This window comes from Haliaeetus leucocephalus, unplaced genomic scaffold, assembly GCF_000737465.1.
Source record: "Haliaeetus leucocephalus isolate CR32 unplaced genomic scaffold, Haliaeetus_leucocephalus-4.0 Scaffold92, whole genome shotgun sequence".
NCBI lineage: Eukaryota > Metazoa > Chordata > Aves > Accipitriformes > Accipitridae > Haliaeetus > Haliaeetus leucocephalus.
The window spans coordinates 13,172,911-13,197,538 of record NW_010972528.1 but is presented as its reverse complement, the minus strand read 5'-3'; the positions used below and the strand labels follow the sequence as shown (position 1 = coordinate 13,197,538).

The 24,628-nt window shown below is 39.5% G+C and overlaps 2 protein-coding genes across 2 annotated transcripts in view; one reads left to right on the top strand and one right to left on the bottom strand.

Annotated features, from left to right (window-relative positions):
- The window catches only part of NAE1 (NEDD8 activating enzyme E1 subunit 1), a 15,210-nt gene extending 14,867 nt beyond the window's left edge, over positions 1 to 343 (bottom strand). The window contains exon 1 of the mRNA XM_010585244.1: positions 39 to 343. Coding sequence (XP_010583546.1) covers positions 39 to 343 — 305 coding nt within the window. The remainder of the gene's footprint in view (positions 1 to 38) is intronic.
- Positions 344 to 5,218: 4,875 nt separating this feature from the next.
- CA7 (carbonic anhydrase VII) lies at positions 5,219 to 14,339 on the top strand. Its single transcript, XM_010585139.1, has 7 exons — positions 5,219 to 5,289; positions 7,330 to 7,527; positions 10,104 to 10,222; positions 11,861 to 11,956; positions 12,195 to 12,257; positions 13,743 to 13,898; positions 14,181 to 14,339. The coding sequence occupies exons 1-7, from the start codon at positions 5,250 to 5,252 to the stop codon at positions 14,301 to 14,303; spliced, it is 795 nt and encodes a 264-aa protein (XP_010583441.1). The 5' UTR covers positions 5,219 to 5,249; the 3' UTR covers positions 14,304 to 14,339.
- Positions 14,340 to 24,628: the final 10,289 nt, after the last annotated feature.

The window sequence follows — 24,628 nt, the reverse complement described above, 5'->3', positions numbered from 1 at the left end:
CCTGGGCCCGAGGCTTCCCGGCCGGTATCGGGGGCTGCCTTAGGCTGGGCTGCGGGGCTGCAGGATTCGTCCCGTGGCTGCTTTTGTGAGTCGCGGGCGCTGCCTCTGTCTTGCGTGGATAGGTGAAAGCATTCCTTTGCTCTGACACGGAGATCTCGCCACATCCGACGGTCGGGCGACGAGAGGAGCTGCCGTCGTTGTTCAGTGGGGTTTGAGATGGCAGTTTGGAAACCGGTAGAAAAAACCTGTGCTGACAAGGCAGGCCTTGATCTCTCTGGGGAACACTGAAGCTGATGGGAACCACGAGCGTAGAAACAGAGGATGCTCTTTTCTTCAGGTGCATGCTTCTAAAGACACCGTTCCCGGAATCTGTGTTCAAAATGGGTGTTTCTCTCCATCTCAACCCTCTTTCTGCTATAAAGTTTTGAAGCATTTTACAGCAGTCTGAGTCAGAAGCCCTGCAGATGCCTGCATTCAGAAAAATCAGTTTAGATGTATTTTGCAGAGGTGGTGTACATTATTGCAATTATTTCTGTTTAGTATTGAGACAATAAAGTCTGGAATGTGTTGTGTCTATGTACTTCTGTTACGAAAACCTTTCCCCATAGGATCGATATAGATTGTACTATGAAAGTGTACAAAAAAAGAGAAAACTTTCTTTAAAAATTTCAGCCAACGTCTCTGGCACTAAGTTTCAACAACAAAAGAGAGGTCCTAAAATGTGTGCATCGTTCCAGCTGATTTGTTAGCCCATAAAAGGGTATTCTGTTGTCCTTTTTATCTGCTTCTCTTTAGTAAATTTTATTTGCTCCATATCTGCTGGAATGAAGTACGCAACAGTGTGATTATAATTTGGTGTTTTATACCTTGCAGGTGACGTTGTAATACAATATAGTGCTTCCTCTTTTGTTTTCCCATATACAGTATCTCCTCCAAAGTTCATTTTTCTCAGGCTTTGTGTTTGCTGTGTCACAGTAAATCCTTCATTCTGTTGACATTTCTGTGACTATTGCAATATTTGTAGGAATGTTTTGTTTACCAAAATCAGAAGTTGTCTCTTTCTGTTCTTGCTATCTGCTACAATTATACAGTTTCAACTGGTAAAACCATAAATTGTAAGAATTATTACTTCAGACTTGGTTCCAAAATGTAGTTCCCATTTCTGGTGTAAAGCAGCCAAGTGTGTATAGCTTTAAAAGTCAAAGACAAGGAATAATAAATAATGGCATGTGGAGGCTGGGAAACTCCCAGGGAGCCAGGTATCCAGTTCTTCTTTTTCTGCCCCACTTCCGCAAGAATGTTCCAAATAAATTCCTTCTTTCTTCTTGGCCCATATTTTATTCAAGTTTTTCTCTTGCAAAATTGTCTGTTAATTTTATGCATGTCCTTTTTGTCCTTTTCTTCTCAATCCCTTCTTTGCTTAGGGACCATTTTGGTTTGGTTTTTTTTGTTCTCCTTATGCCAGGAGGAGATTCCCAGTAAATAAATGTTGAGTTCTTTCCCTGAGAAATCTCCTGAATCTCACTGTGTAGCTGTGGGAGAAGGATTACCACTTTCAGCTCCTGAAGTTACACTGGCTGCATGAGAATCTCAATATACAGTCATCATGTTTTTATGTTTGCAAAGAAAAACTTGAGAATATAAAATTTGAAATTTCTGTTGTCAATCAACAAGCGTAGGCACTCAATTTTAAAATAAAATACTAAAAAAATTTTAAAAAACAAAACACCTGGAATGATGCTGCTTTTTAATGTCTAGTGTTGGCAGTACACTCTCCTGTTTATGTGTACCTTGTGAGGTATTTTTGTGCAGTCTCTGTATTCATTATAAATTATTTTAACACACACATAAAGAACAGATGTCACCTTAGTATAATTCCCATTTGGAAACTGCCAGCATTAGTAATGGCAATGTAAGAAGAGAGAGGAGCCACCTGGATAAACCAGATACTCTTTCAAGAACCTGAGGTGTAGGCAAGCTCTGGAGTGATGAATGTTTTAACATTTAATCTGCTCCTACCTATTGTACTTCAAAGGCTCTAGAGTGAGCAGCCTGTGCCCAAACTGGTTGTATTTCTCCCATATTTTTGTTAATAGGCAATGACACATCAGACACACTCGTATGCATTAAAGAAGGCACATGACACCTCATTCAAATGTATGTAGCCATTATTAAAGATGCTCAGCATAATAAGCTCAGATGATTGCCAAGTTACTTAAGCAAATACACTTAGAGTGCCATTTAGCCATACACCTTGGAAACAAATAACTATTCTTTCATTTTGCATCTTCTAAAATGCAGCTCTGCCCCTCTATAGTGATGCAGTAATATATAGCAAAAGCATTATCCTTAAGTGACATGATCTCGTTGTGCAAATACCTCCCAATGACTCCAGATCTGTATTATAGAGACAACTTGCCTTAGAGATTCAAAAATCCAATTTCTTCAAGCCTGCAAAGCTTATTATGTTCAACTTCTATTTGGCATGCCAATCTTGAAGCTTTCTAACCGTAATGGTTAGTTCTTATGTAGCAATTTTAATAAAAGGAGCTCAAATTAAATCATGAAGAAAATTATTCCATACATAGGGATGGGAAAACTGAAGCATTTGTTGTTAGTTCTGTATCACAACATAGTGACAGGTTCAGAAGAACCCATGTATTTGTCCTCAGCTGTTCCTCTGTTCACTCATGATTACTGTCAGAGAGGAATAAAACTGTAAGTATGAAGACTGGGAAAGACAGTATTGTTCTTTAAGTAGCTTGAAATGCTTCACTGTAGTGGATGGAATTATGTCTTCCTATCATTCACTGCTAAGCAGACACTTTTGAGATGTAGTCAAAGCCCATGAGAAATTTGTGGAAATCAGGAGTGCTTCACTTTTAGCTCAGCATTGGAGAAATCCACCCTTTAAGCACCTACCACTCTGTTGTTCTCACTTCCGTAAGTTCATGAGAGATCTCCTTGATTCAAGCTAGTAAAATTGAGATCAGAATTAGATTACTACCACAACTTTTGAAGTGATAAATGATAATTTGAGGACAGAATCAGTGAAAATCCATTCTTAGGGGCAGCCAATATCAAGAAGCATCAGGGTTACAGACTAATGTGATATTTGTATAAGCAGCAGTATTACCCTAGCTTTAAGGAAAACTTAATATTTTCCTCAAAAAGAAAGAAGGCTGATTGGATGGGGAAGCACATAAAATTGTCACATACACACTGGCTATCATTTATAGCTAAAACTTTATTCAAGCTATTTTTTTCTTTCCTCTCAAGTATTGTCATTCCCCTTTTTCACTTTTTCTAAATCAAACCATTTAAACCTCCATTTTGTGGAGTCCACTTCCTGCCATGTCTTCAGCACATCTTCTCTTGTCTCAGAGCTCTTCCTATGCCCTGCCTTTGTAATCCACATATGTAGACATCTATGTGTTTTTGAATGTGAGAAGATAAATGCTAAAGTGGTGAACGGTGTCAAATGCATGTAGACATTGGGCCACTTCAGTGGCACTCTGCCCTGCGAGCGAGATCTGAGCCTCGGTTTTCAAGTTTCTCTTGAAAACACTTGCCCAGCATTCTCTACCTTGCATATGGTTTTTCCCCAATCTATAATCTGCTTTTTAACATACAAAATTCCTCCTCCATTTCTTCTTTTTGCTGGTAAGTTGGTATTTTTTGTACTATTTCCCATGGTCTAGAAAAGCTTTCCTGACTACTTGCATCTGACTGACTCTGTCTACCTCTAGCTTCCCTGTCTACAAACACAGCACAGAGCCACACAAGAATAAGAACCAAAGCATCACAACTTCTCAAAGCTCATTTGTCCTAGTAAGCAGCAAAGTATTTTAACCCAGTGGCAGCGCAGCTGTACTACTGCCAGTATTTGAGTCACCATGAGGACCTGTGTGTGCAGACTATTTGGCCACAGACACAGCTGCAGAGTCAGTGCCCGGTGTGTGTGTGTCAGGCCTATGCAGGGACCTGAGTAGATCACAGTAGTTTAACAGAAATAAATTGAGAAGTCGACCTGAGTAAGTCGTTGCAGAAACTACTCTGTGGCCACCTTTAGAGCTGTTTCATCCCTTATTGAGTGATTTAGCTTGCACCAGTGAATCTCAAAGTTTTTACAGCTGACTTCTATGGAAAACTCCTGAAAAAGGACATGAATACTTACAAGGCAGTACCACAATATAAAAGTTGCATAAAATGCTTTCATTGCTTTTTTTCTTCCATTTTCTTGATTGCATAATAGAAGAATCCCTACTTCTGTTTGCTATTGTCTTTGTGAAAATCAATATGTTTATAAAATGTAGCCTTGACAGACAGCATTTCCTCAGATCTAACAAAATTACTACCAAGGAGACATTTTTCTTGCCACAAAGATGTCTTAAGACATTTTACAGCTGCAGATTGGGTATCTCATTGTAGCCTCTTCATGGTTTAGCAGGGTGCAGGCAACTACTGGATCATACCAGACAACTGAGGCTTCACAAATCAGCTCCTTTCTCCAGTCTGCTGTGTTCTGTTCCCTAATATAACCACACTTTTCTTTTTTGTCTTTTGAAAAAGTTTCTTTAGCATTACCAACAACAAATCAGATTGCCGATTTGGTCTTAACTGGTGTGATTGTTACCTTTTTCCAAAGTAGCACAAGTAATTGTTTCTGAGATGAGAATGTTCTCCATATCATCTAAGCACTGATTCTGAGGTTTCCGTTACAAAGCAGGTGGAAACATCATTCATTTTCTGCAGCTGGAGAGCGTGTTTAAGAGAAGAGAGGCGGTAGCTGGGTGCTGTTTCCCCTGCAGAACAAAAAAGTGAGAAGGGCAGCTCCCCTTACAATCTGCACACGCGTTACTGCGCCCTGATGCTCAGAGCAGGTTACAGCTCTTGCTTCTTCGTGGTGTAGAATGGGAGAATACTCCTCCTTTTCCCTAAATTTGATCCCCATGCCACCCGGACAGTGTCGGTTCCTCTCTAAGTCCTGGGACTTGCTTCAGTTACTCGGTGCCCCATTTTCCCTCTCCCGTGCCGAGTGAGCCAACGGAGCGAGCAGCAGCAGGCGCAGCAACGCCGGGGGCAGAGCAGGAGGAGCGCGGTGCTTTCCCTGTCCTGCAGGATTCGCTTTGGCTGCTCTGTATCTTTAAGGGGCTGACCCCATCCCACGGTGAGCCGTTATAAAGGCAGGTAAGCAGCCGTGCCCCGAGCAAAGAGCTGAGAGCAAAGCGGGGTGCAGCTCCCCTGTAATGACTGGCCACCACGGTTGGGGATATGGGCAGGATGACGGTAGGTTATGGCATTTCTGCGCTGCATCTCTCTATCTTCCCCCACTCGTTTTCTTTCTAGAACTGTTGCCTGAGCCCTGCAGAGCTGCCTGCATTTCAATGTCTGCAAGCATCGGTCATATACAGCAGGTAATGAATTACCTTATTGATAATAAATAGCACCCAGAAAGTGGCACCAAAAGATGCACAAACTTAAGCCTGCTGCCTTTCCTTGTTGCAATCAGTGCTCCTAAAAGGAGGGAAGCAGTACTGGGGGGGGGGGGGTTCGGGCGGCAAATATTACAGATGGGTCCTTTTGCCAAAAGCTGTTATGAAAAGGATTAACCGTGTCTGTCTCTCCAAAAGCAATTCTTTTAAGTAAAGAAGATTTAGTAGAACAGTAATAGATCTTCTGATCCTGTGCAGCTGTTGAAATGTGATATCTAGGCTTCCATCGAAGTGACTAAAATATGGTATATGTTATATATTTCTAGAACATCAATAAATTGTACAGATCAGTATCAGGAATCTGTTATGGAACAATTTATGCTTTATGATTTGACACTTTTTAATTTAGTCATCCTCCTTTGCTTCCCACCTCCAAGAATGTGTGTCACAGAGTGAGAGGATATGTGAAGCTACTGAAAGATTCCCATAATAGTGTATTATAGCACCTGTATCCTTTACAGAGAAGGATGGATGAGTGCCTGCTGTTGTCCAATACAACAGTCTTTTGCATAACTTTCAGGAGTGTCTCCCTCTTTTGACAGCAATTATTTTAGCTGCTGAGTGTCCAACAAGAGTCTTTCGCATAACCTTCAGGAGCCAGTCTCTCTCTCCCTCTCAACAGCAATTATTCTAGTTTCTGTGAGTCCCAAAGCAAGTCTGAATTCTAAGTGAAGCTGGTTAGTGCTAGTAGATAGTGTTATGTGTTTGGGCGTATCAGTAGTAGTAATAAAGCCATGCATATTCTTATGAAGCTTATAAGAGACAAATGGTATTGCCTAAGCTTGTGTAACAGCATTTAAATACTAAATCTGCTTTATAGGCAGGCTGAGCAAAGATATTCTGTAAGATCAGCTTTTCAGAAAATGCCAGAGACAAATGAGTATAATGGATCAGTGTTTTTGTTACATAAACTCAGGGAGGGTAAATACCTGTGCTTGATTAAAACAGTTTCCACTTGTGAAAGTATGTGAGAATGCTACAATTAAAAATGTGCCTCTTGAGAATCTTAAAATAAAATTGTTACTGTTAATACTTTAGGAACATAAGCAGTAGAAGAATTTAATTGCTTCTTGCACTACCATACCAAAGTAGAAAAAGAAGTTGTAAGAATAAGCATTTCTTTGATACAGATAAGGTTTTGTTATCTCAAACGGGATAAGAATGTTCCAGCTCTGGCAGTAGAGAGCTGTGTTATTAAATTGGTGTTTCTCCCCACTCTATTGGGGTCAGGAAGTCCAAAAATGTTAATTATCACAATGTACCCTTCACTCAGGGTAGAGAGATACCATAATGGGCATGAGTGTAGAATGAAGCTGCCTCAAAGATTTACTGCAGTCATAAAATGGTTTTAAAAATAACTGCATAGTCAGTAGCTAAGAGATTGAGTCATCTGCATCTAATTTGAATCACTGGAGCTTTTACACTATCTTTCCCAGGAAGAATTAAATGCTGTTTCTTTGGGGGAGTGTATGTGCGCATGCAAGTGTGTTTACATCTGCACCCACCTTGGAAGGTTTTCAGATACCTTAGCAATGTAACTACAAACTCTGCAGAAAATTAGTAGCACAAGTAACTGAAGATACAGCAGTCTGTTGATGTGCTGTGATTTCCTCAGTGTGTTTTGTTCAAGGTATTTGAATCCCTCATCTTGTTGCAGCCTGTTTGGGCTAATAAAAACCCACCAGCTTAGAATTTAAGTGGACTGCTCAAATACCAAACTTTCAAGTCACTTCTGCTCAGCAAGCTTTACTTCAAGTCTCATGAAAACCTGTAATGATTATCTTGTGTATAGTAGGAACAAAATAATGGTGCTTTCCTTTCTTTCCTTTTGAAGGACCTTCAGAGTGGCACAAATCTTATCCTATTGCCCAAGGGAACCGCCAGTCACCTATTGATATAGTTTCTGCAAGAGCAGTTTATGACCCTAATCTGAAGCCACTTATTATCTCCTATGAATCATGTACATCTCTCAACATCTCCAACAATGGCCATTCAGTTATGGTTGAGTTTGAAGATACTGATGACAAGACAGGTGAGACTAACACACAGCCAACTAATGTGGAGTACCATTTTGTGACTTAGTGAGGGGAAACAATTAAGTACATCCTGTATAGTATACTTTATATGATGTATAATTTCAGTTCAGAACAAGACATATGACCAGAGCCCTTTATATTTTGTGTTCTTGAGCCTCGCATTTCTTGTCACTTGAGTCTCTCTAGCAATGCAATATTGCACAGCAGAATAGCATTTCTGCATTAGGAAAAGCTCTTGCATCACAAAAATCAGAGGTTTGTTTGCAGTGCTTCTCTTTTAAATCGGGGTTGTCAGTTTGCTAGACAGGGAATCCATGCATCTCTCCTGCACTCTTAGATCACATCCAGCATGTAGAGTAGGTATGTACAGTCCTCACTGCCCTGTTGCCATGATAACCCAAACCAAAGATGCTAACGCACATGCCAGGTCTGTCTGGCTCACTGCCCAGTGTCCATCCACAGGGGTAGGGAAGAGAAGAGGATTACCAGAGATCAGGTCATACAGCCTAGCCATAATCATACAACTTGGTATAGTGACTATCTGGACCAGTCACTGTTACCTTGCATCTTTTTCTTTCCTCCCTGCCTCATAGCAGTTCAGTTTCTACAGAAATTATAGAATTCTGAGTTGGTAGCAGCTTGTGGATGTTGGACTATCTGCAATTGTATATTATTCTTGTCTCAGCTCTTGGCAGAGAATATACATGATTTAAGTGATTGATTACTGCTGCTAATTTTACTTCCATGGTAGACCTTGCTTTTACATCTGGGGAGTAGGGGAAGAGCATTCAAATGGAGATGATAAAGTACCTGGGAAATGGAAAGAGTGCATTTAAAACAAACAAACAAAAAACCCTCACAAACAACTGAACAATTTTTAAACCTCTCAGCTAATTTTTGTCTTCCATTTGGGTGTGTTTACTGATTCTAGCTACATAGGATACCCTAGATACTCAAAACAAGTTACTTTTTCTGTGGAGTGACTTGTCTGTGCTTGTAACACTTTGAAATAAGGGCTGGGGGTTAAAATTCCAGCCATTTTGTTTAAAAATTTCTCTTCCGGAATGAATCTAAGAAACTGCCTAATTGAAGGGTCATGTTTTTGAGTGTCTTTACTGAATCTGAAGACTGGATGTGCATTTTCCAAAATCTTACTACACAGATCCTTCAAGCATGTTACCCTACAAAGAGAATTTGTAAAATATACCTGGAAGTGTTATCTCAGCTTGCTAACTACTTTCGTACAATTGTAAGCTGAACAATATCTACAGAACAGTGAACTTTAACCAGCTTTAGAAGTTTAAGAACATCATCTATTACTCTGCATTTAGAGATACAAACTCAGAGCACATGCAGGAATTAGGACCTCTGCCCTTTCTACACTAAGCACACGCCTTGTTTTAATAATGCTTTCAAGGAAGACTGCTAGGAGTGGAAAACATGGTTTAAAGTGTTTTTAGTTGTGTTGAAATAGATCTAGTGACTCACAGCTCTGCATAAATGGCACAACAGAATTTTGACAGTAACCCATCATAGCTAGATTACTTAATATTTGAGACAGGTGATGCATTCCATTGCTAAGTTCAGAAAAACATACTAGGAGATACTTATATTCTTAATACTAAAACCTTTGCTTTGGCAAGGCCAGTTTCCTGCATAAAAGCCAGCTGGAGCTATGCACATGTGGTAGCACTGTGTAAGCCCCAGCTTTAATTTTTTAAATAAAATTATATGGATTACACTGAGGATAAGTACTTTACAGATACTAAATGTAATTTTAAGTTTCTTAATATAAGACTGATCAGGTTTTCATGTCTGGGCAAAATTTATTTGATTTAGTGCCATATAAAGTTACAGGAGGATTACTGATGCTGTTGATAAAGTATCTTCTATACGTGGCGTCTTAAATATTCATCTGTTCTTAAGTGTTATTTCTAAATGATGTGTGAAGTTTCTCTGTAGCATTTCCTCATCTTTATAAGGTGATTTGAGATTCTGAATGGTGTCATGTAAAGTACAAGCTATTATATTACCTCTTCTATGGGATCAGGTATTTAAAGGAAACAGAGTATAGGTAAACTCCACTGGAAGTAAAGGCACTCTAAAGAGGAAATTATTACCTTGATTATCAGGTACACAGTTCAGCTATCTACACTCTTGCACAAAATCTCAAGTAGTACTGTCAAAAATATTTTAGGTACATGAGTTTCAAATTGTGATTTATTTTTTAATATACAACTTGGATTTATTGTGTTTTACAGGAAAAGCATAACCATAATAATGGCTACCATATCTTCATATGTCAAATACACTCTTTCAAAAAAGCTACAGAATTCTGTACAAGTAGCTACTCAATGTTTTTAATTTAATTTTTTACAGGTATTCAGGTGCTTTCCATTACAAAATCAACCCTTCTAAATGTCTGGATGGTGCATCACTTTCATATTGGCAACTGGGGATGCTGCTGGCTTTTTTCCACTGTTGTGCCAAAAGTGGTTAGTTTTTACTCACAGGAAGGTAAAAAGCCAGAATGCTTAAGATTTTTCCTTTTTTTTTTTTTTTTCCTGCCTAGCAATCAGTGGTGGTCCCTTTGAGAATCCATTTCGACTAAAGCAGTTTCACTTTCACTGGGGGACAAAGCACAGCCAGGGATCGGAGCATACAATAGATGGCAAACCTTTTCCCTGTGAGGTAACGATGTGTTTTTACAAATGGGATTAATTCATGTAAAAGCTGTTGACAAATGACTTTGCAGTGGGGACTGGTTGTCCCTTAGGATTCTGATTGCTTACTCACCATGGTTAGGTCAGTACAGACTTCAATAAGAATTAAATGACCATGCTGGTGCTATCCATAGCTTAGAAATGGCTTCATCTGGGGGCTCTTGAGAAAGTTCTGCAAAGCTAGGACAAGGCACAGGCCTTTCCCAGCACATTCTATCCCAAATACTACAGTAGCATAGCATCCTGGAATCTACCAATGAGTACTGGAGCATAGTGCTTCATGGGATGAAGGCCTGTACCAGGGAAATTAGGTCACAGGTTAATGCCTGATTTGTTTCAAATTAAGGCTGTGTGGTGGGTTGACCCTGGCTGGATGCCAAGTGCCCACCAAAGCTGCGCTATCACTCCCCCTCCTCAATTGGACAGGGGAGAGAAAATATAACGAAAGGGTCATGGGTCAAAATAAGGACAGGGAGAGATCACTTGCCAATTACTGTCACAGGCAAAATAGATGCGACTTGGGGAAAATTAATTTAATTTATTACCAATCAAATTGGAGTAGGATAATGAGAAATAAAACCAAATCTTAAAAAACCCCACCTTCCCCCCACCCCTCCCTTCTTCCCAGGCTGATCTCCACTCCTGATTTTTTTCTACCTCCTCCCCAGCAGTGGGGCAGGGGGTTGGGGAATGGGGGTTGCGGTCAATTCATCACACGTTGTCTCTGCTGCTCCTTCCTCCTCAGGGGGAGGACTCCTCACACTCTTCCCTGCTCCACTGTGGGGTCCCTCCCATGGGAGACAGTCCCCCATGAACTTCTCCAGCGTGAGTCCTTCCCACAGGCTGCAGTTCTTCACGAACTGCGCCAGCATGGGTCCTTCCCACAGGCTGCAGTCCTTCAGGCACAGACTTCTCCAGCGTGGGTCCCCTGCAGGGTAACAGCCTTCTTTGGGGACCCCCCTGCTCTGGCATGGGGTCCTCCACGGGCTGCAGGTAGATATCTGCTCCCCTGCAGACCTCCCTGGACTGCAGGGGGACAGCCTGCCTCACCATGGTCTTCACCACGGGCTGCAGGGGAATCTCTGCTCCGGCGCCTGGAGCATCTCCTCCCCCTCCTTCACTTACTTTGGTGTCTGCACAGTTGTTTCTCTCACATTCTTACTCCTCTCTCTGGCTGCAGTTGTGCAGTCCTGTGTCGTCCCCCCCCCTTCTTAAATATGTTATCATAGACACGCTACCACCACCCCTGATGGGCTCAGCCTTGGCCAGTGGTGGGTCTGTCTTGGAGCCAGCTGGCATTGGCTCTGTTGGATGTAGGAGAAGCTTCCAGCGCCTTCTCACAGAAGACACCCCTGTAGCCCCCCTGCTACCAAAACCTTGCTGTGCAAACCCAATACAGTCTGATATATATAAACTTTTTTTAGTGTCTGCCCATGCTTATGGGCTGGTCCAAAAGACTGAACTTCTCATCTTTCCTAAGATGCCTTTGGAGCAAAATGTACATGCTGTTTTGAACAACTGTTAGTGCCTGTTAACATGAGACAACCTATGTTCACAGCTTCTATCACTAAGTTGTTTAATTCTTATTTGTTGTTTTTCTTTAAAGCTCCACTTAGTTCACTGGAATGCCAGAAAATATGCAACATTTGGAGAAGCAGCAGCAGCTCCAGATGGCTTGGCAGTAGTTGGTGTTTTCTTGGAGGTAAAAATCACAAAAATAGCATGTTTACATGATGAAAAGCATCATGCTGTCAAGTGTTTGAGAACTAAGCCACATATTTAAGACGTGCTTAAGGAAAACAGATGACTTACTGGAAGCAGTAACTCATTGCAAATTGCTGTTAAACTTTAGTAGGAATGTTGAGATTCAGATAAGAAAACACCTATTCAAAGCATAATTACAGTTGTTTTTATTTAACCTGTCTATTCCATTATTTTAGATTGGGAAAGAGCATGTCAATATGAACAGACTCACTGATGCTTTGTACATGGTAAAATTTAAAGTAAGTTTTAAGCTCTTTAAATTTAATTGTTTCTGGGATATCCTTTAAAAATCAAGTTCATATATGTGTTTGAGACAAAAAAGGAAAATCACCCACCACAAATCCTCCCATCATTAGAACATCACTGTAGTTGTATTTTCCTCTTCCTCTCCAAAGTTCATCTTATTTGCCTGATCTTGGGTGCCTCCCAAGGCTATGCTGACTCTGCTGATCATTCTAAGGTTCTACCTTTCCCAGAGTATCTAAAATCAAAAGCCTCATGACCCTTCAGGTTCAGCTCTTACACTCAGCAAAATAATCCTTTTCTATTGAGCCTAGCCCTGAACAAGTCAAAGCTGGCTGTCTATCTTCTGCTGGAAAGCTCTGTCAGAGGACAATCTTAATGAGGTCCTGAGCTAGTCTATTTTTACAGTGGTACCTGAAGGTGGTCTTTAACCAGTTGTATCTCAGAGCTTTGCTGAAGATTGATACCTGCTGCACTTTCTCAAGTGCAGACTGATCAGACAACTACAAATGTTATCCTTTCTGGATTTACATGAGGTTAATGCATTCTATAACAAGCATAAGTTCTAATATGTAAAATAAACTATATTTTATAAACTACAATACTTCAGTGGGCATATTACTTCTCACTCCTCTGTACATGCTTGTGAATGAAGGGAAATGAAGGCAGTTACATAGCAATATGTAGACTGCAGATACACTAAATGATACTTTGTTTAAGTGATTTCTTCCCCTTGCAGAAAAGAAATAGTTATCCCTCAGTTGTAGTGGTGGAAGGTCTGCAGGTTTGGGGGATAAGCACTGGCAATAAGCTGCTCATTCTGTTCCTTATGTGCAGTTTTACAGACAGTTGGACAAGTGCTTTCTGAGTGACTAAGTACCTTTCAGATACTCCTACAGGCTGAAAAATATTGCCCTAGACTGTGCTACTACTTTAGGTAGCACCTCCTTCTATTTCTACTGGTCTTTTTGTTGATCTACCTTCCTCTAATTTTAGACTTGAACATTTGATTTTTTTTTAAAGCCAATATTTGTCCTAGCAGACAATGACTGTTTGAGGCTAAGTTTTCCATAGTTTCAAATTTTCTACTCAAATAGAATAGCATAGCATAGAAAATAGCAAGTAATGAGACAAGGAATTTTGCCATGATACTACCCATAGCCCATACTGAACACTATATACAGAATACACTTCCTGCATTATTTTTAGACCTTTTGTGACAAGAGCTGAACTTTGGTAGAGGCAATGGGGCAAGAACTCAAAGTCCAGTAAGCCAGCAGCAGGCATCACACTTGCCATGCTACTCTTGGATAACAGTTTTTATAAGGCAGCCAAGCTTTTATTGACTTTTCCTTTCCCCTACTTCTTAATATTACATGAGCATTTTTTTCTCTTTCAAAGAGTTCTTTAGCCTGCACTTAAAAGTAAAAAGATAAATTTCAAGTATTGATTTTTTCTTTTTTTTTTTTTTCCCTCCCCAGGGAACAAAAGCTCAATTTAGAAGCTTCAACCCCAAATGTCTCCTGCCTTTGAGTCTAGATTATTGGACATACCTTGGTTCTTTGACAACACCTCCCCTTAATGAGAGTGTGACATGGATAGTGCTGAAAGAACCCATCAGAATTTCTGAGAAACAGGTAAAGTTTTGATAACCTCCCAGTTCTTGTAGGAGTCAACACTGGATAAACAGGCAGTGACTGTTTTGATTTGCAATGAGGCTAAGTTAAGACAATTAGCCTGTGAATAATCAGCCTGTTGAATAATCAGGGCTTCTGTTTTTTCTGTTAATACTCTCTAGGATCTTTCCTTGAAACTGTTCTATTAACAGATTAAAATGTACTGAATACTTTCCTTTGATCCTTTTCTAAAAAACATTGTTTGTCCTTTTAAGCAGTAAATTATTTCACCTGAATTTACAGCTGGAGAAATTCCGCATGCTCCTCTTCACCAGCGAGGAAGACCAGAGGATCCAAATGGTGAATAATTTTCGCCCACCTCAGCCTCTTAAGGGGAGAGTAGTTCGAGCTTCCTTCAAGGCCTGAAGAAAACTGATAATGGCCCTGAGATATCCAAGAGCTTCCACATCTGAGATACTACAGACAGAAACTCTGGTCTTCAGATTGTTCATGGAACACACAAGATAGCCATTTCCATGAATACTCTACTTGGAGGGGGACAATCTTTTGATTTTATATTTTGTTTGAATTGCTTATTCTTTTGAGAAATGGGATCTTTTTAATGTAAGGGATAGTCAAGTAAACTAGAATGTTCTCCAAGACCTGAAACTCTAAAAACTAAGATGAAATTAAAATCCCGCCTAATATCATATGGGAAATTATGTAGTGATCTACTAGCACTGGTGGCCACAACTTCTAATTGTCTCATTTAATACATGGTGAAACAGTAGTCAAGAATTTTGGACAAATTGGACTTAAGTTTTTGTTACTGGTCTCCTGTTAGTATTTGCTGAGCTCTGTCTGATTTAAAGATTGCTTTCACTGTATTCTTGCTGTCTGACAGTGCACATGAGTAGCACTAGAAAAAAGTTCTTTACTCACCTCAAGTAGGCACTACATATATATATTTTAAAGTTTCTGTTCTAAGATGCTATTTTATAACGAATTTAAAATAACAATGTAAATGCTGTGTTTAAAAGCAGGCCATTTTATTGCACAGTGTTGTTCAGACATTTGTTCGTTTAGCCCATGCAGCATACATAACTATAATGCCCTTGTCAATTTTCTTGAAAAGAACATCTGTAACAATTCAGGTACGTGTTTTGTGGTTCTTAATTATTCAAATTCTACCTCAGTGAAGTGGTTTGCTCTGCAATACGACCTCTTTCATTGTCTGCCCTAAAGAAAGTAGATATTTTCTTTACTTTAGGGACTTAACATGGGTAGACCTTGACTGCACTGCATGTGCATTGTTGCACAAATCATCCCCTCACTATGGCAGTCTCTCAGGGATTCTCCCTGCAGATCATCAGTCCTGAGTCACTTTACAACTTGAAAAGAAAGTTGCTTTAGAAAAGCCATGTGTTAGTGTTACTGCTTCTGCAGCTTAGTGGCAAAATTCAGACTTGTGTCTCCGGTACTAAATACAGTGATGTTATCTGTCACTACCCGGGGAGGGGGGGCGGGGAGTGGTGGTGAACAGCAGCTACTATGGGCTGTTCTCCTTTTTCAGAAGGGGAGAAAGACACTAAATGTGAAGCACAGTACAAGGAATGGAAGACTAGAATTCTAGACCTAACTCTTCTAAGTTATTCTGGTACACTGACTTGAAGTTTTCTGTTCCTCAGTTTCATCTTCTATAAAATGAGGGTAACGCTGACCTACCTCACAGGGATGTTGTGAGGGCTAATTCAACATTGTTTTAAATGTGAGATTCTTATATAGCAGATGCTAAAGAAAACAGAAAATGATTACTAAATGCAGTGTTTTTAGCTATTATGAATGTAACTTTGCTAGTAATACAAACTGGTATTGCAGAAAATCTATTTCATGTATCTTAATTTCTTTAACAAATGAAATAAATGAGACTTTAAAATCAAGTGTGCATCCCTTTGTCTTTTATTTTTTTAATAGATCTACCTCTCTCTACTTCCAGCACTGTTTTTCTTGGACTTTCATTAACAGAAATGCTGTTTGATATCTTCAACTTATCTTCAAAACTTTGTCTCGTTTTTTTTTTTCCCTGCTACAACCACTCAGTCTAATAAAATGAAAATCTTATTTATCCACAGAATGTGTCCATTCTGTGACCTTGAACACAGTACTTAAGCTTATTTAAGGGTGGTTTACTCATGAGCAACAGAAGGATAATGTTTAGCTTGCAAGGTTATTGTAAAAGTTTAGCTGTCATAAAGAGCTTTAAATGCTGAATCCCCCAAGGTATTCAGTTTCTGGGAGAAACTAAACTATACCTTACTTCAGAAATAAATTTTATCTTAGCTACAGGGGTTTTCTTAGTTGTTGGATTAAAGAACCTTATATATTTTTACTATAGTGAAGCAAAATATAAAAGGAAGCCTTTTATTTTCTTTGTCATTTCTTGAAACCCTGGTCATCCAATAAAAAAGTACAAATATTTAAATTTTCTGTGGTTTTAAAGCTATATACTACATTTTACAATTTAATGCACTTAATATATTTTGAGATTACAAAAGCAAACTGCAAGAAGAAATATCAAGTATAATATCAAATAGTGAATTTTATTGTATACTCTATGAATAATGCAATCAGTATGATGAAGGTGTAGTATTCGGTCAGATTAAGCTTTGCTGTATTGTCTTTTCCCTGTAACTGAAAATACAGTCTACCAGAAAAAAACATAGCAGAACCAATAACAATAAAACTGGTGATTTTAAGTCTTTCGGTGAGGAACAATTTAAGTTATTTTTCAGAAGGGGTAGTATGAAGAGCTTCACTGGTGATTTGTTCTCATTTAGCAAAGTTCTAGTAATAATGTTCTGGAAGAGGTACAAGGAACCATATTCATTTGTATTCCTTATACAGATTCTTGACTTGTTAATATGTTGGTTGAAATATAGTTAACTTGAGAGCCTTATAGCAAGAACACCTTTATTTCTTTTACCAACATTATTTTATCTTGTTGTCCATGAGATGAGGATAATCAAAGCCAAGGACTGTGTACTATATTTATAGTATGGTTTGAAGCCCTCAGAAGATATTAACTATAACAGTACAAACTTCTGTTATTTAATAATTCCACTTTTGATCTGAGCTACATTTTGGTACTTGCATGTACAGATGTGCTGGTTTCGGCTGGGATAGAGTTAATTTTCTTTCTAGTAGCTGGTATAGTGCTATGTTTTGGGTTCAGTGTGAGAAGAATGTTGATAACACACTGATGTTTTCAGTTGTTGCTAAGTAGTGTTTATACTAAGTCAAGGATTTTTCAGCTTCTCATGCCCAGCCAGTGAGAAGGCTGGAGCGGCACAAGAATTTGGGAGGGGTCTCAGCCAGGACAGCTGACCCGAAGTGGCCAAAGGGGTATTCCATACCATGTGACGTCATGCCCAGTATATAAACTGGGGGAGTTGGCCTGTGGGGGGGATCACTGCTTGAGACCTAACTGGGCATTGGTCGGTGAGTGGTGAGCAATTGCATTCTGCATCACTTCTTTTGTATAATCTAATCCTTTTATTATTATTGTCATTATCGTTATTAGTTTCTTCCTTTCTATTTTATTAAACTGTTCTTATCTCAAGCTATGAGTTTTACCTTTTTCCTTCCGATTCTCTCCCCAGTCCCACTGGGTGGGAGAAGTAAGTGAGTGGCTGCGTGGTGCTTAGTTGCTGAGGTTAAACCACAACAGACATGACCATCAATTTATGAAGTGCTGCCTTTTGTTAGACCGTAGGATTCAAACAACTATTACCAATTTGCTTATCTGAACTCCTAACGGTATTCTAGCTAGCACCTTTAGTACAAATGTTCCCCTCAAAGGTAATTCATAGGGCCAAATACCTGTGCTATGCATCAGTACTTTTTGAGGATTTGCAGAAACTTCATTTTTTCTGTTTTCCTTCTGAACTGTCTTCCTCTGCACACAAACATTGCTCAGCAAAGCTCCTCCATCAAGGTCATTCAAATTCTAGAACATGTGCTATCTTTATCTTCTACCAACTATGTTGAACGAAAAATAGCAGTTGAATCTACTCCAGCAAGATTTAGCTTAACTTGTAATAGGGTCACAGTTGTCATGACTGAGAGAACGGGAGGACAGTGACTGAAATTGCACAGCTGTAAAAAGCTAGATTAAAAATGCCATCTAGTGGCTGTCTGCTTCCATTTCTTACCACAAGGCTTAAAACAATTTTTAAGGCCAATTCAGTCAAAATACAACAGAAGAGAGAATTGAACTTTGACAATAATTACTTTTAAAGGTATGGGTGAATGTAATGGAAATCCCTGTGCTGGCTCTACATACACAGTCCTTGAAACTCCTTTATCAGATAAGAATCAATCTTACAAAATAAACTCAATAAATCAGTTACAATTTTTTGTTCCTCTTTTCACTGATAGAGTGGAGATATCCTCTGCCTGGTAAACCGCATGCTATCTTAACTTTTAACTTTTTAACTTTAACAGCTAAAGTTAAGGTTCAACTTAGGGTTTTTTTCCCCATCCTCTGCAAACAAAGATTTTTAGGCAGTTTCAGTGATATAGTTGGTATGATCTAGCAGTGATTTATAATGATAAATTTCATGATGAGTGTGAATTAACACAAATATAAGCATCAGAGGAAAAGTGTTGCAAGGTACCTTGTCACCAGATGGTGCTTTTGGTGGTGTTCAAAGGTCAGAAAGATAAAAAAGGGAGTGTTTCAGGAAAAAAGCAGAGATAAGCCTGAAAAAAAAGAGATGTTATCTTATACCTCAGATTAGCTGTTTTCCTCTCTGAATTCCTTCGGCCTGCAAAAGTGTCCATTTAGTAAAGACACTGTGTATCAAAGCACGCTGCTCTATGCTGCCTGCAAGAGCTGGGGTCTCAATTTTTTTCTCACTCACCCTGAGGAAACTACAGTACACTGATGAAACCTGACTGACTTTAACAGAACTATTCCCAGTTTGCACAGCTGTAAGGCAGAGAATGTTTATACCTCTGATGTTCCATTTATACCACTACTTGCATTACATTTGAATTTTAGTAAAATTTCAGCCCCTCACTTTAAGTTGTGAACAGCAATATAATAATGCAAACTGTCATTTCACTTCATTTCACATTAGTATAGTGGAACATTAAATGCAGCAATTCAGGAGTCAACTCAGTCTGTTCATCTGTTGGAGGGGAAGAAAGTGGAAGGAGGAGGGGGAGGAAAGGAATATAATTACTTTTCTACACATGAGCACTTCATACCAAGCCAGAAGACTTTCCTGCACTTGTAAGCTGTCCTCAAGAAATTTAAACTCACTTTTACAGTGGTAAGAACCTTAACTGAACATGTATTTCAGTTTAACTTGAACCATTTTGTAAGCAATGGCTGGTAAAAATTATATATGTGGAGTTCAGATCCAATTACAGCAACTAGATAGGCCTTTGCACCAGTCCAATTACATTAACTTCATAATCTTCAGTTTAACCCCTTCAACTTCATATATAGACACACTGCTTAGCCTCTGCTGTAACAGCAGAGGTTAAATGAAGTTGGAGAGTTGGAATGGCATTTTTCCTACAGTTGTTCATTGTGTTTACCTCTGTTCATTGACATTTCTTGCAGCTTGTTTTCTTTCCTAGCATTTGAGTATTTGTTTTAGATTATATAGGAAGGTCAAAGACTGGAATCTGCTGCAACCAAACTAGGAAAATGCAATTGCTTTAACAGACCTAGAGGAAATTTATTTTTCCCAGTCTCATTCATGTTTTTTTTTTTGTTTATAAGAAGGGATCTCTGCATCTAAGGTGCTAATTTGCCTTTCGTGAAGAGTCAAACTATGATATACAGCAAATGAAATGTACGTCACTATTCACAGGGCAAAATACATAAACAGCTGACATTTTTAAAGGCTCTCAGCAGGAAAGTATCCAAGTGTTTTGTGGACTGGCATTGTATTAGTTTTCTTTCAAAAAGCTGGTAGGTAGACTGTTGTGCTTTTTGTGCAAAGGCAAGTTCCGACTCAATCTGTATTCTCTAAGATGGATCAAAGATTCAATTCATTCAAAGGACCTACCTTCCTTTGCATGATGGTTATTCACAAGTTTCCAAAGGGTTTGGAGCTATGGCTATTTTCTAATGTGTATCACTAGACTAAGTCTTTCTCTCCACTTCAGGAAAACTTCTAGTAAACTATTTTCTTTGGATTCAAATTGTGTTTGCTACTAGTCAGCTTTTTGGGAAAGAATTAGTTATTTATTAGAAATATGATTCTGATTTTTAACTTGCTTCCTTAGGAACATCAGGCTTATTTGATGGTTCTGTTCTTCATGTGTCCCCATAACAAGAAATGTTTACAAAGCACTAGAAGTGCCACACCTTTCATGAATATCAATTAGTCAGTGGAAAGTAATCCATCGTGGCACCTGCTGTGAAGGCAGCAATAACTGATGGACATCTGTTTGCAGCTTCTGGAAGCAGAAGCTGTATATATTGCACCAAATTAGCCACAGCCAGTTGCCCAAACAAACAAGGGGAGGAAAAAAAAGTAATGTTCCATGGGAATAAAGGAAATGCCAAAGAGTGCAGTATCAGTGTAAGGAAAGTCAGATGGAAAACTTCAATTTTCCCTGTCCAGTTAGTTACAGAATTAGCGTCCTTTTATAAAAGGACATGAAAAATTAGAAATGGCTGTTCTTCCATCTCCTAGATACATTCTGCCTATTTCTTAACTTCAACTAAAGACCCCATTATCCCAAATTGTCAAAGCTATACCAAGTAGACTTTCATGTGCCATTTTGCAGCAATGCATATATATGATGTATTTTGCCTCCTATATTTTTCATTTCTTCCAGACAGTGTTGTATTTTTAGAGAGAAAGGGTCATATAGTGCTGTTAGGAGTCTAGTTACTATGGAACCACAGTTATCTGAACTTCAGTTAACTACAATTCTTTCAGCAACATAGATGTTCCCAGAGTTGAGCTGGCTGCTGCTCTTTTCAAAGCAGAATACTAGGTGCTAAAACCCTCAAGCAAATTTTACAATCTGTGGGACACCTCCCCACACCGTCTCCCAAGAAGTCAGCTTTTCTTATCGGTTTTGCCGTTATCTACCTCCAGTTCTGTGTATGAAAATCCTCACTGTGCAAATATTCTCTGTTACCACTGAATAATTCAGGTAGGTACTTCTGTATTAACTTACTTGAATTACTCCAGCTATATAAGATTGTGCATCTTCTATTATACTTCATTAATTTTTTGGAACAAACATTTAAATTTCAGACCAGGCTGCTGAAATATATCTGTTTTGCAAAGGCTGCACAAAGTCATTTACTTCTGTCTTTGTAAAGAGATTTTGGGAATTGATGAAGTAGAACAAATGCAATTGTTTCTCTGATGGCGTCAGCATCTTCAGTATATTGTAATTTAATCTTGAGCTAATTATTCTTCTCAGATCATTCTTAATGCTTTGCTAAGAAACTTGGTATAGCTAAGATACTGAATAATAACAGTAATTTTTGCCTTAATATTAAGATCATCATAGAATCTAAAATGAAATCAAGTCATAAAAGATCACAAAACGGTAAACCCAGGCTTATTTCAAGCCTCTGTATGCAATGGGAGGTATGCAATATAAGCAGAAATAAAGCAATTTGTTAATATTTTGGTAATCCCCCAAAGCGCTTACCAAAATATATCTCCCCTTCCTTCAGTCTTGGAACCCTAATTCTCCAATAAGCATCCAGTAAGTGATATTGTAACTCCAAAAGTTTGCTAAGATACACCACAGGAGAAGAAGGAAGCACTAGCTTTTCCATTCTTTTTATCCCATATCCAGAAACATGCAGCCTAAGGATATGGGTTCAAGTGTCATTCATTCAAACTAACTGATACCAGAAGCAGTAGTACCCCTCCCCACTCCACATTTGTCTTCTTTTCCTACATTTGATCTAACAATCACACTACCACGCAGGAAGCTGGATTACAACTCCCCCTGAAAAATTATTATTTTGTCAGATTTGATGACAGCCTGACTTACTGTAGGGTCGTGTGATAGCTAAATCTGACAGAAGAGCTGGGTTCTGGGAGAGAATAGGACTACATCTCTAAACAGCATCCAGTAATTACATCAAATTGAACATACAGTGAAACTAATTAAGTCTTTTTCATAGTCTCACACTTCTCCATTCATACAAACATATAAGTTGGCTGAACTAACTTAAGCGATGTACTCCTGTCTCAAATACCTGGCAGGATTTGTCTGCTTAGCAACTCCTGAGACAGTAACTTCAGGTCAGAAGTAAAGATGCCATGTGCTTGAGTGGCCTTATTGCAACCTGTTTCATCCAATGGCCTTTCTCAAATGGACCTTTTAGGCTCAAATAAACATTTCACTTTATCTGAAACCTACTGAAGTCTGCTGAAACTGTCATTGACTTTCACAGGAGCTGGATCATGGCCTAAACAAGCAACATAAAAATGAGCACAAAAATGCATTTGCAAAGAAAATCAGAGCTGCTGACTGTACAAGTCAACAGATAAAATTATACCCTGAAAAAATCTAAATATAGCATTTGCTACATTTTAACCTATCACTGCACCTTAATACAATGCCCCTGGAATTAGACTCATTTGCTTTTAAATAATGGTAGGAAGTTTCTCCTGGCACAAGACATTTGATACTGAACTTTAGCTCACCTCTAAACAGGGAAGTAAAAAAAAAAAAAAAAATTAGTTTTATTTAAAGAAACCTGAGTTATAATTTTTTCAATGCAAATTAAGAAGATGGAGCACTATGGCAACCAAGCCACTGTTGCCACAGAAACTTGCCATTTTAGTCAGATATTCCTGAAGGCAAAAATACTGCAAGCCTGAGCCATACTGTTTCTTTCCTCAAATCATATCAAAGAGTAGCATTTCTACTTTTTTTAACTTTAATTGTGTATCACTCTGGTTCATCAGCATAACCAAACACTGCAAAGCAGAATCTAAATCTCAATTCAACTTAATATCCAGTCCTGTCAAGAACTGGATATTAACACTGAAAACCATTAAGTTTCTTGGAAGCCTTCAATATGGTATTCCTTCTTGTGCTTAGAAAATATGGAATGAAAGCAACACCATCTTCTGCAGGACTTTTAATTGTTTCACCTTCATTTCCACGTTTTCTAAATTACTATTACTGTATGAACATGTGAGTAATAGCTTTCAGCTGAAGAGAACCATTTAAACATGCTAAGAACACAGGAGACTCAGAGCAGTCAAGTTAGCTTTCAGGCTCCTGTATGAGGTTTTATCACTGCTGTGAACAGTACTGAAGCTGAACAAAATTGGTAGGCCAGAATAAAGAGTGCCTTGAGACCCAGAAACTACTGTTAGTGTACCTGAGCAGCGGAGCAAAGCAGAGAGATGCAGGTGAGGCCTGCTGTGGGTGACGTCTTTCAGTTCAGCATATTTGTCAGACAAATAAAATAATTATGTCAAACTTAAGATAATTTTTTCATGTGTGCTAAAATATTGTCCTGAAATTTTTCTTTAAGGTGACCTTCTATTTTTATTTCTTGCTCTTCCATTTGTCATGAAACTATGTTTCATTGTATTAATAAAACAAGAAACAAATGAAAGCTCAGACTCACGAAGATGATTGCACATCCTTCCACTTCAGATAACCTAGGAACACATTTATCTCATCTATGATACCTGCAACACATTATTTAAATGAAAAATGCTTCAGTGTAAGAAGCCAGGAGAATAAAAAAATGCACTGGTAATATCAAAGCCTCTTGACGAGTCAACTCGGGTTTTGCAAAATCACTATTACAGGTTAAAGGAAGGAGTACTTAGTAACCAATCCATAATATGCAGTAACTACTTATTAACCACCATGCATTTGGGGCCAATTTCTTGTCTTGTTGCATGGTATAAAACCACTCAGTAGAAATTTTAACCAAAACAAGCAGATATATGAAACGGAAAAAAAAAAATGGGGAGCCAGCAAAATAAGCCTTTTTGTTCTCCATAATTTATATGGCCTATCATTTTCAAACGGGCTTTGGGATTTTGAGCCTCATCAGCTGGTGGCCTCAGCACAGAAGAGTGTAGAATTGTATTTTAAAAGGCACAAAACAAACAAACATCCTAAGGACCCTCCTTCAAGAGGATAACGTTTTTTGAACTTTATTAATGGGGAAACAAAAAAATCTTGCTGATGCTCTTTTTCCTAACACATCTCATCCGCTTGCTTTTGCTGCTCACGTTATTATCCTGCTTAAAAATACGCAGGAAACCGAGAAGCGCAGGGCCGAGGTCGCCCGGCCCGCCCTCAGCACCTCATCGGCGCCGTGAGGCAGCCAAGGGTACGGCTCCATTGACCGAGCGCGGGGTAGCTGAGGTGACGGGAGGCTCCGGATCCCCGCCCCCGGGGATCTCTCCTCACCCCTGGGCCTGGCGGCAGCTCCGGAGCGAACTTTACCTCCCCCCTCCGCGGCTGCGCCCGAGCTTGCCGGCGGAGGAGCTGCTGCGGGCCAAGGCAAGCGCTGAGGAGAACATGGCGCGCGGGCGGGAGGGAGGCCGGGCTCGCTTCCACGCGCTTCATCAGTCCCGCCGTGTCCTGACAGGAACCCGCGTGCCGCCCCCCGCCGCGGCAGTTACGCGGGGCGGGGCGCCCAGGGCGGCTCTGGCGTCGGAGGCGCGGGTTGGGCGGCGGGGCTGTCAGTCAGCTCCCACCGCCCGCGCCGCGCCGGC